This window comes from Schistocerca cancellata, chromosome 1, assembly GCF_023864275.1.
Source record: "Schistocerca cancellata isolate TAMUIC-IGC-003103 chromosome 1, iqSchCanc2.1, whole genome shotgun sequence".
Classification (NCBI taxonomy): Eukaryota; Metazoa; Arthropoda; class Insecta; order Orthoptera; family Acrididae; genus Schistocerca; species Schistocerca cancellata.
Window position 1 is genome coordinate 866,108,395 of NC_064626.1, and position 16,761 is coordinate 866,125,155.

Consider the following 16,761-nt stretch of genomic DNA (forward strand, 5'->3'; position numbering starts at 1 on the left):
TTTGTAATTATAAAGGAATTATCTTTCAAATAAAAAAAAACCAACTTAATATTTAGATCTGTTCCAGAGATACAGCATTTTAAATTTTTTTCCAAAATTCACATCTTCAAAATGGTATGCGCAGTGTCATCTTTGGAGTAGAAATTTTTTTGGAGAAAACAAAAAATTGTGTGTTCTTTACTTAGTACTTCATTTTAACATATGCTAAATTCAATAACATCCGAGACTATGAAGGTAAGATTTTTTCCTATTGACTGATGAAATCATTTTATATGTTGTAACAATGAAATCTGTGATTTAATAAAATGTATCTAATGTTTTTATCTGACTGATATGGCACAGTAAGCTAGGAAACCATATTCTAGTTGTTGTAATATGTCTGTTATCAATGGTGAAATATATCGTATTGCCTGATACCAATTTGGTGTTGTATTTTTGTAGCCTTTGATAATGATGGAAAGTCGAAATGCCTGAGGTTGTTGAAAAATAAAAGTGTGGTCAAGACAAAAAAGTGCATCCAGATGACCATGTTGTCTCTCAGCATTTTCATGCAAATTGCATTTGTACATGATATAGGTAGAAGGCAACAAGTTAAAAACATACACACACACATACAAATGTTTTAACATCACAGAAAATGTAATTTTTCATTACAAGAATCAAGAGTGAGTAATACATTCTTATGTTTTTCGTTATTGGTTATTAATGGATTTTTAGATCAACATCCTCAGTGGCTCCAGACCATGGTATGATGCTTGATTAACAACATACTTGTTACTCACACAGTGACGGCACAAAATTGTCTCTCCAATGTCCAGGAGCCCCTGTAAAATGTTACACAAGTGAAAAATAGCATTTATATAAACAATGTAGCTAAATTAATGGTCTACTTCCTGGTACACAGCTGAATTGTTTCGATTTTATGCACAGTATTTTGAAGATTGAACCAGTCTGTTTCTTTAGGCGCTGTGAGTTGTACTGTTATGTGTACTCATGGCATGGAGTCCAGCTGTATACACAAAAGCATACCAGTAAACAATGTCACCGAGAAAAGTTGACATATCACAAATCAGCTTCAAATTCGTTAGTCCCTTTTGTGTTGTGACACACCTATTTATATTAGTTTCTGGCAAGCCTCAATTATACACATCCCTGATGTCCGATTGCGTGCTGTCACAACTCTTCACATTGTTTGTATTCCGTACAGGATTGACTAGTTACACATCCATGATATCCGATTGCGTGCTGTCACAATTCTTAGTGTTGGTTGTATTTCATACAGGACTGACTAGTATAATTGTATTGGATGTTTTACTTTGTTTTTGAATATCAGTTTTAACGCATGAAAGCGACAAACAAACAAAAAGAGCAGAATTGGCAGTCACTAACTGGCAATTGAGTGCTGGGTGTTCCATAAGCGTACTTGAAGATCAGAAAATTACACTAGGTTTTGAGCTTCAGTACTGTTATGTTATGACATACAGGATGAAATAGAATACAAGCTTAAGTGCGAGTGTTACATTCTGATCTTTAAAAACGTTTATGCATCACATGTTAGGTAAGTGATGGCTTGTACTCGTAATTTATTTGCTATTTCTGACTGGAGTTCTCATTACCACAACATATGCTCAACACAGCCTTCTTGTACTAAACACATTTATTTCAGTGTTTTGTTTGTGGTAGCTAATTTGTTTCTGTTTTGTTTGGGTGTGGGAGACACCAAGAAACTAATAGAAAAAAATATTAATTTTCACTTTTCTTTGAAACTTTCAGATCTCACTAGGAAACAAGAGACATTTTACAACCAATTTAATTGCCATTCTGGTACAACATATGAAGTGGTCACTGTTCCTAATGATCCTCATTCATTTCTGAGTTGTGGAGAAGATGGCACTGTTCGGTGGTTCGATCTACGCTTGAAGGATCGATGCAATAAACCTCAATGCAAGGAGGTAAGTTTTATTTTTAAGATTCCTCAGTTTGCCTGTAATAGATATGATTTGTATAAATGTTTGTTTGTATTTGCATTCAGCTCATTTTATCACACTGCAATTTGCTCAACTTGTGGTCTTACATTCTTGGGGGAGAGGAGGGGGGTTGGGTTTAAAACCCTATTTATTCTAATTATGTCTTTTTTGTCTTTTATGCTTCTCTCCTTACTTCTCTTTCAAAAATACTGTTTATATTACAGGATGTTCTTATATCATGCCAGCGTGCAGTTACGGCATTGTCTGTAAACCCAGTAGCACCATACCAGCTGGCAATTGGTTGCTCAGATAGCACAGTGCGAATGTTTGATCGCCGCACACTTGGAACTAAAGCATCAGGTATATCTAATTTAAGTTGTTGAATTGATTTCAGAATTGACTTGGTTAAATTTCTAATTATTAAAATACTGTTTTTATGATATATTTCATGGCAATGTAACAGATAGGAAATGCTTTAGGTTGGACGGACACAGGATCATCATTGAGGCCCCTTTGTTCATTCACGGTACCTGGACTTGAGAATCGATCATTTCGTATTACGTCACTCTGCTTTAGTCCAGCTGGCGAAGATGTCCTTGTCAGTTACTCATCTGACCATCTCTATCTTTTTTGCGTCAAGGTAAGAAAAATTTAGCTGGCTTAATTGAAATAAAATTACAGTACAAATTGCTAATGCGAATGTGATTGTTATGTATTTATGTGGAAAGAATGAAAAATATTTTGCTAACATATATGAATGTGATTGTTGTAACTTACTCTATTGTGGGCCACATAGTAGGTCACACATCACAGAACTTGAAGGTTGGCAGTTGATTACAATAAACATAAATAAATCCATGACATTTCAGTTAAACAGGATTTTTTTTAATTTTTTTTATTTTGGGAAGCAGGGCTGCATACTTGTATTAATGTAATGGGTCTCTTGAGGCATGGCAGCATAACCTCAATCTGTGTTATATCTTCCTCTCAAGGCTAAAAAATTTTGAAATTCAGGTACGATAGGGACGGTACGATAGGGACATCATGGTACTGATTCCATAACTGCCATATCCTTACAGACTCTGTCTCCAGTAGTAGGAAAATTATGGCAGAATCTAAAAGCTACACAAGTAAAAAAGACCACTCACCAGAAAGTGGAAGTGTTGAGTCGTTGAACGGCACACATGAAAAAGAAATAATTTATTCCGAAAGCTAGCAAGTTTCTTTCTGGAGCTAGAACACACACACACACACACACACACACACACACACACACACACACACAGTATCGGCTAGATTGCAGCTCAGCAGGTCGACTAGGGTGGGGTGGGGGCTGTGTTCAATGGGATGAGTATGGGGGGGAGGAGAGGGGGGGGGGGCAGAAACAGGGATTGAGGGTGAGCAGCTTGGAGAGAGGCAGCTGGTTTTCCTGCTGGAGTGTGGGATGAAGGGGTGACAGGTGCATGGGCTAGGCATGTGATGCATTGGTGTCGGAGCTGGTGGGCAGTGGCACATGATGAAGGTGACATGAAGAGGTGAACTTGAGGAAGGAATAGGCTGGGAAATGGGATAAAGTTGGCTGCAAGGTGGCAGACTGTGGGTTAATGGAGACTGAGGCCAGTTGGGTTATGAGAGTGAAGGATGTGTTGCAAGGATAACTCCCATTTATGTAATTCATAAAACCTGGTAATGGAGGGAAGAACCCAACCAGAAAACCAGCTGCTTCCCTCTGAGCTACTAGCTACCCATCTCCAGCCCCTCTTCCTGCCTTCCGCCTCTGTAACCCTCTACCCACATCATCTGACACTACCCAACCCCACCGTAGTCCACCTGCCGATATGAAACCCTGGCAGTGTGCTTCTAGCCAATTCTGTATAGCTGTATAGCAACACGTGTGTGTGTGTGTGTGTGTGTGTGTGTGTGTGTGTGTGTGTAACACTGTTGGGCAGATGTGTTTAATACTGTGAGTGAGATGTATGTGAGCATGAGGAAAACTCCTTGGGATAATTGTGATGCCATTAGTTTGCTACAGTGATATTTATAAGAGTACCGTATTTACTAGAATCTAAGCCGCACTCGAATCTAAGCCGCACCTGAAAAATGAGACTCAAAATCAAGGAAAAAAAATTTTCCCGAATCTAAGCCGCACTTGAAATTTGAGACTCTAAATTCAAGGGGAGAGAAACTTTTTAGGCCACATCTCCAAATCGAAACAAAGTTGGTCCACTGTAATATGAGAAACAATTTAGGTCGAATGAATGACGATACAGCTACAGTAGTTTGGTTCGAGTCTTACCCTTAGCAGTTAAGCTTTAGCAGATAGCCATTGCTATGCGTCAGGCGCTCCGTCCGTATTTGTATGGGTACCCTTCCTTTTTCACTTGCTTCGTCTGGTTTGAATTGATTGCTTACTTTTCTTTGATCTGATAAGCGCCATTTTCTTTGTTATAGGTGTTTATGTCACTCTAAGCTGAAAATGCATTACTGTACTGTGTCATGCATTGTTTGTCGCATTCTGATAGTGCGTGTTTAGGGCCTGTCGCGGCTCGCGGCTCGCGGCATGGCTTGCTTTTGTGCGCACTACCGCCACTTACAATTAAAAAAAAAAGAGAGGAATCGTCTCATTAGCGAAACAATGGCAAGAGACTGCAATTTGTTGTTACTTACACTGCTGCTTTCTTTAATAATGATCAACAAGAACCAAATAATACACTGCGTATGATAGAAGGTGTTCTGAACGAGAGTAGAACGAAAATTTTTCTCTGTTTGAAGATCTTTGCAGACACCTCTTTAGTACATTACATTCTGCACAGAAATTAGAGTCATCTTAGATTTAAAAATATAGTCAGTTGCTGTGCTTCATTTCTGACTGTATCACTATTAGGCATAAGAATAATACGAATATAAACATGACATGATATGTATATTCTTCTGCGTTTGCTGTTGTCTCACTCTAGTTTCGTAGTTTATTAGGCAGACAGGATTTAAATGAGAGAGCAGCAAACACATAACAATACATGGCAAAATGTTTATATTCTTATCATTCTTATGGTGAAGAGAATACTGCATGTGATTCACAATTCATAGAAGTTCCTATTAGCAACCATCTCTTCTCACAGGTAGGAAAAAATTCAGAACGTAGAGTTGGCCATATTGACAAACATCACAAACAGTCTTGCCAGTCGGATTTTCGTAGTACATTGAAATGCTGCTACATTCGAAGATGAACAATACGGAATTTGTATTTACTTCGTTGGATAATGTATGAAAATGCAGTGGTCAAAACTCGAGGCGGAGTAAAAAAAGCTCGTCTTCCACCTTTTTTTTTTTTTTTTTTTTTAATGACGCAGAGGATTTAGTGCCAGTATTTATCTTTGTGCCTACAAAGTATGCCTGTGTAGCGCTACATATATTCGACGGCATAAGTTAGTTGTGGCGGCACCCACCAACATTTTTCAGAACTTCCGCTTGCTTTGCACTCGATTCTAAGCCGCAGGCGGTTTTTTGGATTACAAAAACTGGAAAAAAAGTGCGGCTTGGATCTGAGTAAATACGGTAACGTAATCATAGGTCCTATGGCTGTAATATACATTAGATGTTAGAATTTCCCACTAGGCCAACAGCAGGTGATTGCGGCATTTGCACACATTGCTGATAAATGTTTTATGTAATGTGTCTGATCTTCATCCTATATATATGCTGTAGGGCAGCTGCACTTCTAGAAATATAGCCTTTAACCCCCCCCCCCAGGCTGAATGAAATCCGACAGGTTGCCAAGTATGCAGAGCACGGTTTCAAGAAGGTGGTGACACACAATCTGGTGGGAGAAGTGTTACACAGATACTTTGAAGAGGTCTTTGACTTGGGCAGATGTATACTGGTTGCACATGGGGCTTTTGAGTAAAGTCAGTGTTCGTGGCACTATGTTTTAGTATATAGTTGAGCTTGCTAGCACTGCCCATTCCTGTGCTGCATAATTACAGGAGATGAAGCAAACATGCATGCCAAGGTCATATGCATTGCTACCACCAGCCAAGAAATTCCAAACAATTTTATGCATGCGGAAGTCATTAGTGCTATAGATGAGAAATAGGGAGATAGGTAGAGTACGTTAGTGGTGAAGGAAGAGAAGAGGAGGAAGGCAAATACAAGTTTAGAGCATAGGGCTGGGAGATGTGACTGTGTGTGTGTGTGTGTGTGTGTGTGTGTGTGTGTGTGTGTAGAACCAGTCTTAAGTCATCTACAAGGGAATAATCCATGTCATGCTGGTTATGATCAGGAACGACAAAGAGATGGACTAGAATATGGTGTAGGTTGTTGTTTGGGTGATGGCATACAACTTTGACTTGAAAGGATTGGTTTTTGGGTAGGATATTCCTCATCTCTGGGCACCATCAGATGTAGGCAAAGCCTTGCTGAAGTATGTGGTTTAGTTTTTCAAAGTTTGTGTTATATTTGATGATAAGGGGAATATTGGTCAGTGTCTGTTCGTAGTGGCCATAGATTTGTTGGTGACACAGGTAAAGATGGCATATGAAATACGTGTGGCCTCGCTAGTCAGGATATTGTGTGCCTGTGAAGATTTGGTATATTTGGCAACTCTTGCTTCCCACTGCAGATGCCGCATCCACTAGACACAAGGCTGTAGGTTACAGTCTTTTTAATGTGGGGTGGATAGCAGCCTTTGTATAGGTATACTATTCTTCTTTAATATGTTAAATAAGAATAGAGGTTCTTATGGAGCCACCTAAGAGGTAGAGATCAACGTCTAGGAAGTATAATTAGGAGAAGATTTTGATGTTGTGGAAGAAAAAGCTGAAATATTCCTTTCCATCAGTCGACATAGTGAAGGTGTTACCAAAGAATCTAAACTGGACTATATGTTTTTGGTGTTGAGTAAGTGGAAAGTGTGAGGGTTTTCTCCTTCTTGATGATGTCTTCTTGGTCATTTTGGAGAGGCCCCACCTTCTACCAGACTTTTTCCATGAGATGACTACTGTTACATAATAACATGCGCTGTTAGATGATTCACAAGCAGAGTTCATTATCCTGATTACATGTCGGTTTAACTTCCAATTGGTAATAAATGCCTACAACCAATTAATAACATGCAATGACCCTTCTTACTTTTGAGAGTAAAAAAAAAAAACGATTCTGTTTGATACATAGATCTCCTTAGTTTCTGAGTCTCATGATTATGAAACTTCGCCATGGATGGAGCTCCATGGCACACTGCACCTTTCTGTAGACTTTGAGCTCCTGTCTGCTCTGATGCCATAAGCACCCATCCAGCGCACATTTTTGCACTAACAAAAGGAAGGATTTACTCAAGTTGGCAAAGAATGGAACTATATGAACACGGAACTATATGAACACATTTCGCAGTATCACAGATTTGAAACTTCCTGGCAGATTAAAACTGTGTGCCGGACCGAGACTCGAACTCGGGACCTTTGCCTTTCGCGGGCAAGTGCTCTACCAACTGAGCTACCTGAGCACGACTCACGTCCAGTCCTCACAGCCCTAATTCCACCAGTACCTCGTCTCCTACCTTCCAAACTTCAGGTTCGCAGGAGAGCTTCTGTGAAGTTTGGAAGGTAGGAGACGAGGTACTGGCGGAATTAGAGCTGTGAGGACGGGGCATGAGTCGTGCTCGGGCAACTCAGTTGGTAGAGCATTTGACCGCGAAAGGGAAAGGTCCCGAGTTCGAGTCTCGGTCCGGCACACAGTTTTAATCTGCCAGGAAGTTTCATATCAGCGCACACTCCGCTGTAGAGTGAAAATGTCATTCTAGTATCACAGATTTGTTTGTGGATTCAGCCTTCAATGCAGAAAAAATTATGGGTTAGCACCCACAGTAAGAAGTAAGGAATGTGATGCTAATGGGACAGGAATTGGGAGAGGTAGATGGGTGAGGAAAGTGACTGGTGTCTTAAGTGAGACTGCAGACAATTGGTTAGAGATTCTGCTTAATGAAGGCAGATTTTATTTTTAATGAAGGCAGAATGTTTTCCTGCTGGAGAATTTTAAGCACTCACATTGGAAATGAAAGTAGTTGTGTGGAACTTGGGGAATAAATAAAAAGCAGTCACTTCGATTCATGACAATCGTCCAGTGCAAACTAGATGAGGTCACAGTCGGCTTTAAGGCCATAACGTGTAGCTTTTAGTTTCATGTATGTAATTATGGATTGATTGCAAAGGATTTGGGAAAGGATGGTGAAGGGAGGTTGGTGGTGAGGAATTCCTGGAAATTTGCATGTGCCTGGGAGCACAGAGTGACAGATCATGGTTGAAGAAAGGTTGGAACTGTGTGCGGCAAGGTTCTGTGCATGCTTTTAGTAGCATGTAGTCCATAGGGTGGGGGCTAAGGAAATACTTCTTCTGAAAGTAACAAGTAAAGTAACTCCTTTATTACTCCATTGAAGCGAATCTGAATTTGGGACTAAAGGAGAGGGCATTTTGAGAGCACTAAAACTTGTGCAGAGTTCAAGTTTTTGCTAGATAGGCTGATGACAACCTTGGAATTTTCAGTAGCACTTTCTTTTAATGAGAGGTGAAGAAATTTTCTGGCTATGTGTGAAATGGAGTAAATATGCAATGCAATGTAAGGGAGGTATGGTAGGTTGACAAAATGACTGGATGTGAGTAATAGGTTATTGTTGGGTAGAGTACTTTCTTCAGGTGCTGTTCGGAATGTTGCTCCAGCTTTTTGAGAACAACACTCTGTGTCTCAGAAATGAGATGCAAGAAACTTTTCCTTCCAAACATTTTTTACTTTCTCTGCACCTTTCATCGTTGATACTCTGCTGCACAAAAAAAGAACCTCGAAGTTGATTTCCTTACGCTCTTCTATTTTTACTCAAACACATTAAACTTGAATCCCTTAATTTTTTGTATTTAGCATCATAAAGGGTACTGGAGACTTTAATGACTCTATCTTCCTTATCTTCCACAGATATATTTATTATTTCTTTAGATGTTTTTAATGCATCTCCCTGAACATACAGTAATGTTAGTGAAAATTGCTACACCAGGTGAAAATACTCTAACAATTAGAGTTACAGAACTGGACATAACTTCCAGCTTTGTTAAGCTCCTATGTGCTGCAGTTAAGGTCAAGAAATTTCCTGGAATTCAGTCAGCATTGGCCTTAAATGTATTACAGGATAGTCTCCCTCCATGGTATTTCTGTGAGAGTTCACAAAACAATAGGCCTATGTCGAAAATAGGTGACAGACACACACTCACGCAAACGCAACTCACACAAACGTGACTGCAGTCTCTGGCAGCTGAAGCCACACTGTGAGCAGCAGCAGCAGTGTATGATAGGTGTGGCAACTTGGTGGGGGTAAGGAGGAGGCTGGGGCAGGGAGGGGGAAGGACAGTGAATTGCTGCTGGGGAGCGCGCAGGGACATGGTGGAGAGAGGTTAGGGCAGCTAGGTGCAATCGGGAGGTTAGATGGAGGGCAGGGGTGAGATGGAATGGTTGGGGGTGAGAGGTGGGGTGGAGGGGGGGGGGAGGAAGAAATGAAGAGAAGTAAAAAAACTGGGTGCATTGGGGGAATGAGTGCTGTGTAGTGCTGAAATGAGAGCAGGGAAGGGGCTGGATGGGTGAGGACAATGACTAACGAAGGAGGGTTATGGGAACATAGGATATATTGCAGGGAGAGTTACCACTTGCACAGTTAAGAAAAGCTGGTGTTGGTGGGAAGGATCCATATGGCACAGGCTGTGAAGCAGTCATTAAAATGAAAGATCTCATGTTGGGCAGTGTACTCAACAACAGGGTGGTACTCTTGTTTCTTGGCCACAGTTAGTCGGTGGTCATTCATGTGGACAGTCAGTTTGTTGGTTGTCAGCCCACATAGAATGCAGCACAGTGGTTGCAGCTTATCTTGTAGATCACATGACTGGTTTCACACAAACATCACCTTTGATGGGATAGGTGATGTTTGTGACTGGAATGAAGTAGGTGGTGGTGAGAGGATGTATGGAACAGGTAATAGACCTGGATGCAAGACCTGTCCCATACATCCTCCCATCACCACCTTCTCCAGTCCGCTCACAAACATCACTTATCCCACCAAAGGCAGGGCTACCTGTGAAATCGGCCATGTGATCTACAAGCTAAGCTGCAACCACTGTGCTGCATTCTGTGTGGGCATGCCCTCCGTCTAACCTCTCGACTAACCTAGCTGCCTTACTCTCTCTCTCCACCTCATCCCTGTGCACTTCCCAGCAGCACTTCACTGTCCCCCCACCTTTTCCCTACTATCCCTGTCCATCCCCGCCCCAGCTCCCTCAGTACCCCCACCCAGTTGTCACTCCCATCATGCACTGCTGCTGCTGCTGCCGCCAGCATTGTGGCTTCAGCTGCCAGAGACTGCAGTCATGTGCGAATGAGTTGCTTTTGCATGAATTTGTGTCTGTCGTCTATTTTAGACAAAGGCCTCTTTGGGTGATAGCTTATTTGTGAGTCTTTTTGTTGTGCCTATCTGTAACTCAGCATCTGCACTATATGGTGAGTAGCAATTTTTCTTTTCATAATATTGTTACATTCCATCATGAATTATCCATTTTTAGAGTTCACAAAATATGGACAGTGGTTGCTAGAGAACTGTAATGATTAAGTTGTGAAGTTACCACAGCCTGAATGTGTTTATCAGGCAAGATACACTCCTGGAAATGGAAAAAAGAATACATTGACACCGGTGTGTCAGCCCACCATACTTGCTCCGGACACTGCGAGAGGGCTGTACAAGCAATGATCACACGCACGGCACAGCGGACACACCAGGAACTGCGGTGTTGGCCGTCGAAGGGCGCTAGCTGCGCAGCATTTGTGCACCGCCGCCGTCAGTGTCAGCCAGTTTGCCGTGGCATACGGAGCTCCATCGCAGTCTTTAACACTGGTAGCATGGCGCGACAGCGTGGACGTGAACCGTATGTGCAGTTGACGGACTTTGAGTGAGGGCGTATAGTGGGCATGCGGGAGGCCGGGTGGACGTACCGCCGAATTGCTCAACACGTGGGGCGTGAGGTCTCCACAGTACATCGATGTTGTCGCCAGTGGTCGGCGGAAGGTGCACGTGCCCGTCGACCTGGGACCGGACCGCAGCGGCGCACGGATGCACGCCAAGACCGTAGGATCCTACGCAGTGCCGTAGGGGACCGCACCGCCACTTCCCAGCAAATTAGGGACACTGTTGCTCCTGGGGTATCGGTGAGGACCATTCACAACCGTCTCCATGAAGCTGGGCTACGGTCCCGCACACCGTTAGGCCGTCTTCCGCTCACGCCCCAACATCGTGCAGCCAACCTCCAGTGGTGTCGCGACAGGCGTGAATGGAGGGACGAATGGAGACGTGTCGTCTTCAGCGATGAGAGTCGCTTCTGCCTTGGTGCCAATGATGGTCGTATGCGTGTTTGGCGCCGTGCAGGTGAGCACCACAATCAGGACTGCATACGACCGAGGCACACAGGGCCAACACCTGGCATCATGGTGTGGGGAGCGATCTCCTACACTGTCCGTACACCACTGGTGATTGTCGAGGGGACACTGAATAGTGCACGGTACATCCAAACCGTCATCGAACCCATCGTTCTACCATTCCTAGACCGGCAAGGGAACTTGCTGTTCCAACAGGACAATGCACGTCCGCATGTATCCCGTGCCACCCAACGTGCTCTAGAAGGTGTAAGTCAGCTACCCTGGCCAGCAAGATCTCCGGATCTGTCACCCATTGAGCATGTTTGGGACTAGATGAAGCGTCGTCTCACGCGGTCTGCACGTCCAGCACGAACGCTGGTCCAACTGAGGCGCCAGGTGGAAATGGCATGGCAAGCCGTTCCACAGGACTACATCCAGCATCTCTACGATCGTCTCCATGGGAGAATAGCAGCCTGCATTGCTGCGAAAGGTGGATATACACTGTACTAGTGCCGACATTGTGCATGCTCTGTTGTCTGTGTCTATGTGCCTGTGGTTCTGTCAGTGTGATCATGTGGTATATCTGACCCCAGGAATGTGTCAATAAAGTTTCCCCTTCCTGGGACAATAAATTCACGGTGTTCTTATTTCAATTTCCAGGAGTGTACAAGCAAACATACAGGCCCAGACGTAGTAGCGTCTCTCATTTTTTGGAGGGTTCCGCACATTTCTTTCATCTGACAGATCATCATCTTGCTGAAATATGGCAGGGAGATGCATGAAAGAGCTAGGGCTCTAACACTCTGTAACATACTGACTCGTTTCGTATACTTCCGTTTTTTCGAAACCCTTCTTTAATCTTCCTCTTCTGATTATTGAATGTAATGAGCAATTATAAAATAATGTACACCACTGCAAAAATTAACTTTTTGTACTCTTTAACTCCCACTGATAATGAAGTTACTGACTTGGTTAATATGTGTAGAGGAATTCGACAAGGATGCGTTCTGTCACCTTTGTTACTCAATTTGTTCTCAGTCAGTATCTTTCAGGAAGCACTTGATGATACAGAAAAAGGCATAAAGGTTGATGTGTCTTCATCAAAAATGTTGCACACTGTCCTGATGACACAGTATTGATTGCTGGTAGTTTAGATGATCTACAGCAACTTGAAATTATAGCAGGAGATTAAAGCAGTGATATAGGTCTGAATATCAACACCAAAAAAACATATTTTATGAGTGCCACATGACAGCCTGACTACTCTACAAATGCAAATCTATGATTCAGTGGCAATACAAACAGTAGGCAAGTTTAAGTACCTGGGAACAAGGCTGTGTGAGAATTGCAGTTCAGATATGGAGATAAAATGTTGCATAGAGAACGCCAATAATGCTATATTAAAATTCAAGAAAATTCTGATTAGCACAGACCTAGCTGCTAGAGCTGAATTTGTCACATACTACATCTCGTTTGTATTTCTGCACAGTTCTGAAGGATGGACATTAAATATGCCAGAAGCAAAGAATGTGGATTTATCACAGAATGCTTAAAGTGCTGTGGGCAGTAAGAATCACGAATGCAGATGTATTGAGATGCATACACAAACAACAAGAAATATTAACATTTAAAACTGCAAACTGCATACCTAGGACATAGTTTATGGAACACCTAATATATTCTTCTAGAGTTGGTAACAGAGAGGAAGATTGAGGGTAAAATAAATAAATAAAAACCGAAATTAACTGAAGTCTGATGAACATTTTGCACTTTTTCCAAACAGTGTGAATAATGCTGCCTTACGTGCACAAGTGAACTCAGGGAAGATGTACAGTGAACTGAAGTGAACTCTTGATTTGTCGCTTGCAAATACTGAACTATTTATATTTTTTTAGCAACCAAAGCCAGAACTAGCTTGATAATATTGAAATTTTATAGCCGACATCTACATCTACATACATACTCTGCAAATCACACTTAAGTGCTTGGCAGAGAGTTCATCGAACCACCTTCACAATAATTCTCTGTCTTGAACAGTGCATGGAAAAAATGAACATCTTTCTGTGCAACCTTACAATTACGAAAATCAATTGCAACCCCGATAGGACACTCTGTGTAGTACCTAATAAAATTCAATGTTTATCTGTGTCTGTTACATTACAGGGTGATTGAAAACTAATGACTTGTACATAGATTGTGCACTCAGTAATGATTATACACTGACTCAAAACTGACATAGAATTATGAATTTTGGTTTGTGGGCTGAGAGTCAATGGCCCAAAATAACTATGCACTTTACCAGGCACAGCTTATGGTTTCCATACTGGGGAAGGCTGTGACATTTATCGATAGAACTAACCTAAATGTCAGGCTACGCTACAGATCAGTCTTTCACCACAACCAAGATTTCAGGAGAGGAGGGAGGGGGGTTGGGGGTGGAGGGGTCAAATGTTTACATGCTGTATTTACAATCAATTACTAAATAACATCGGAAGCTAACTCTAAGATAAAATCTGTAGGTAGCCTATTTATCCACCAATGTCATTTTCTAAGAGTTTACAATAACAACTCGTACTAAAAGATGTGTTTTGGAAAGATCTTAAATGCAGTGTATGTTAGCTTTGCTGCATACTTAATGTTTTTGGTATTTTCGTTTCTAAACTTCAGATGTTTTGGTAATTTACTCCCCATGTTTGTTGTATTTATACTTGTGTATCACAGAAATATGCATTTTAAGTGATCTAGACTACAACCACTCAGCTGCATTTTACATTTCTCTGTTAAAATTGCATGTATACCCTTGCCTGGATTTACACTATTTTTGTTCTTGATTCATGTTTACATTGGGTGTGGGCACACCAAGTTCCTTCACTTTTATCCTAATCACATGTTCCAAAATTTTACATGATAAATTGTATGCTGAATTCATATTGTGCAGGTTTTGAACTTGTGGTATGCTGCTGTTATTAGCTAGGAGGTATAACTTGCTAAACTAGTGCGCAGTAACCTCACAAAAAGAAACTTGCTAATAATGCACATTATCCACAGTCAGCAATCAAGGAAACTAAAGTACCAGGACATATTTTGTGCATGGGGTGTATTTTATGTACTTTTCCTCTAATGATTAGTTAAACACTCATAACTTATGTCACTTTACTCAAGTGCACTCTGGGGATACAATTGCAAACTCATTCCGGTGGTGGGTAGAATAGCCAATGGCAGGAGGGGAGAAAAAAAAATTACTGTCTGAAACACTATCAAAACAATAATACTAAATGTCAATTAAGAATGCGTCAGAGTGTAATAGAGATATTACAGAGACAGGAATACAGTAGCAGAGTTTGAGCAACTCCGTTCATCTCTTTTTGATAATAAGCAGTGAAACATGAAAATTGTGTGCACGTTGGTAGGACACCCTCGGGCTGGAACACAAGGCCTTCGGGACGTCCATAAGAGCTGTACTCCGAGGAAGTCATGCCCCGAGACCTCTGCTACATAGAGCTAAGCAGCGATTCAAGCTACTGTCTGTTCAAAAAACAATGCTTGATATCACATTTAACAGTTTCAGAAATGCTGACCAGCATTATTTAAATCCATTTGAGAAATATACAAAATGCTGTGTTCTGATGATTTAAATTCTGTAATACTTTATTGAGAAATTTATTTTAATATTTATTTCAGGTCAGCTCCACCTTAGAGCCTTTAATTATGAGCTTCGCCTGCACTTTAATTATTCAATCATGACTCCATGAGGCTATGTACAAGATGCCAGTTTATAGATGCTTGTACTTGTATTACAGAAATTAAGAAACAGTAAAATACATAGCTGTTGCTTTTTGGATGTTAACATGTTGTTGTTGTTGTTGTGGTCTTCAATCCAGAGACTGGTTTGATGCAGCTCTCCGTGCTACCCTATCCTGTGCAAGCTTCTTCATCTCCCAGTACATACTGCAACCTACATCCTTCTGAATCTGTTTAGTGTATTCATCTCTTGGTCTCCCTCTATGATTTGTACCCTTCCACGCTGCCCTCCAATACTAAATTGGTGATCCCTTGATGCATCAGAATATGCCCTACCAACCAATCCCTTCTTCTAGTCAAGTTGTACCACAAACTCCTCTTCTCCCCAATTCTGTTCAATACCGCCTCATTAGTTATGTGATCTACCCATCTAATCTTCAGCATGTTAACATAAAAGATAGAAAAAATGAAATAGGCAGAGATTCAGTGAGCAGTGCAATAAATTTAACCAAAAGCTATACAGTTACGTGAAGGAAGTTTACATGTGCACAGGGATTCCCAGATTTCACCATGAATTTTCTAGAAACTGAAATTTTCTTCTTCTTCTTCTTTTTGTGCCTTTGGCCCTCATTGACACAGTTCAGCATGCTTGTTAATGAATTTAGCATGGTTAGTTTAGGGGATGCCTGGATGCCCTTGTTGCCACCCCATTTAACTCCCTGGAATGGAATATGTGTACCCCAACTGTCTCCAGTGTTGTTTATGTGAAAGTGGGCAAAAGTGTTCTAAATGTTTACGGATGTAACTGAGGCAGGACTTAGGTATCAGCCCCCTATTCAACTATAAGGTGGGGGAAACTTCCCAAAAACCACATCCAGGCTAGCTGGCACAATGACCCTTGTTGTTAGTCCGCCGAGTGGATGCAGTGCATCTCCCTGGCTCAAAAGTGGCACTTTAACATGCATGGCTATCTGGGTGGATAGAAAGTGAAGTTTTCTAGTTGGGATAATTAATAAACTAACATGTTATTTTAAGGAAAATATAAATTAACAAAAAAAAAGAAAGATCAATTTACTAAACTGAATGCTAGATTGGAGAGATAGTTACATTTTAAGATTGGAACATTCTGGAACGTGAAAATTTTGAATACAAATAACTCTTGAAATATTACGTTTCTACATAAAGTAAAACGTTTGCTGTAAACAGGAGGCCTAGGGGTTTGAAGTAAACTGCGTCAATGTTAAAACAAACAAATTTTAGTGGTATTGTATTTTGACATGCACATGATGTGCAGGTATCATAAAATATAAATATTTGTTAAAATAAAATGTTTCTGTATGGTCCAAATATACCATTGTCATCAGCAGATTGTAAATTATATTGTGATTAATAACTTTTAGGTAGTGAAATATTGTATGAATAAGAATTTTGCATTTTTGTAGTTCAAATGGTATATGATGAAAAATAGAAGGAAGAAAACTTATTTATTTAAGGACCAGAATTATATCAAAAGGAGTGACTCATATTGCTACATCTTAACTGTAATGATGTGATAGTTACTGTTCAACTGTATTTAGTATGTGGGAGTTGAAATTGCATATTGTCTCCAGTGTCTCCTTAA

General features: G+C 41.0%; 1 protein-coding gene across 3 annotated transcripts in view; it reads left to right on the forward strand.

The window, feature by feature from the left end:
- The window catches only part of LOC126189637 (DDB1- and CUL4-associated factor 6-like), a 202,828-nt gene that overhangs the window by 55,510 nt on the left and 130,557 nt on the right, over nt 1-16,761 (forward strand). For all 3 annotated transcript variants that reach the window (XM_049930961.1, XM_049930960.1, XM_049930959.1), the window contains exons 4-6: nt 1,774-1,952; nt 2,192-2,327; nt 2,447-2,607. In XM_049930961.1, the coding sequence (XP_049786918.1) occupies nt 1,774-1,952; nt 2,192-2,327; nt 2,447-2,607 (476 nt within the window). The remainder of the gene's footprint in view (nt 1-1,773; nt 1,953-2,191; nt 2,328-2,446; nt 2,608-16,761) is intronic.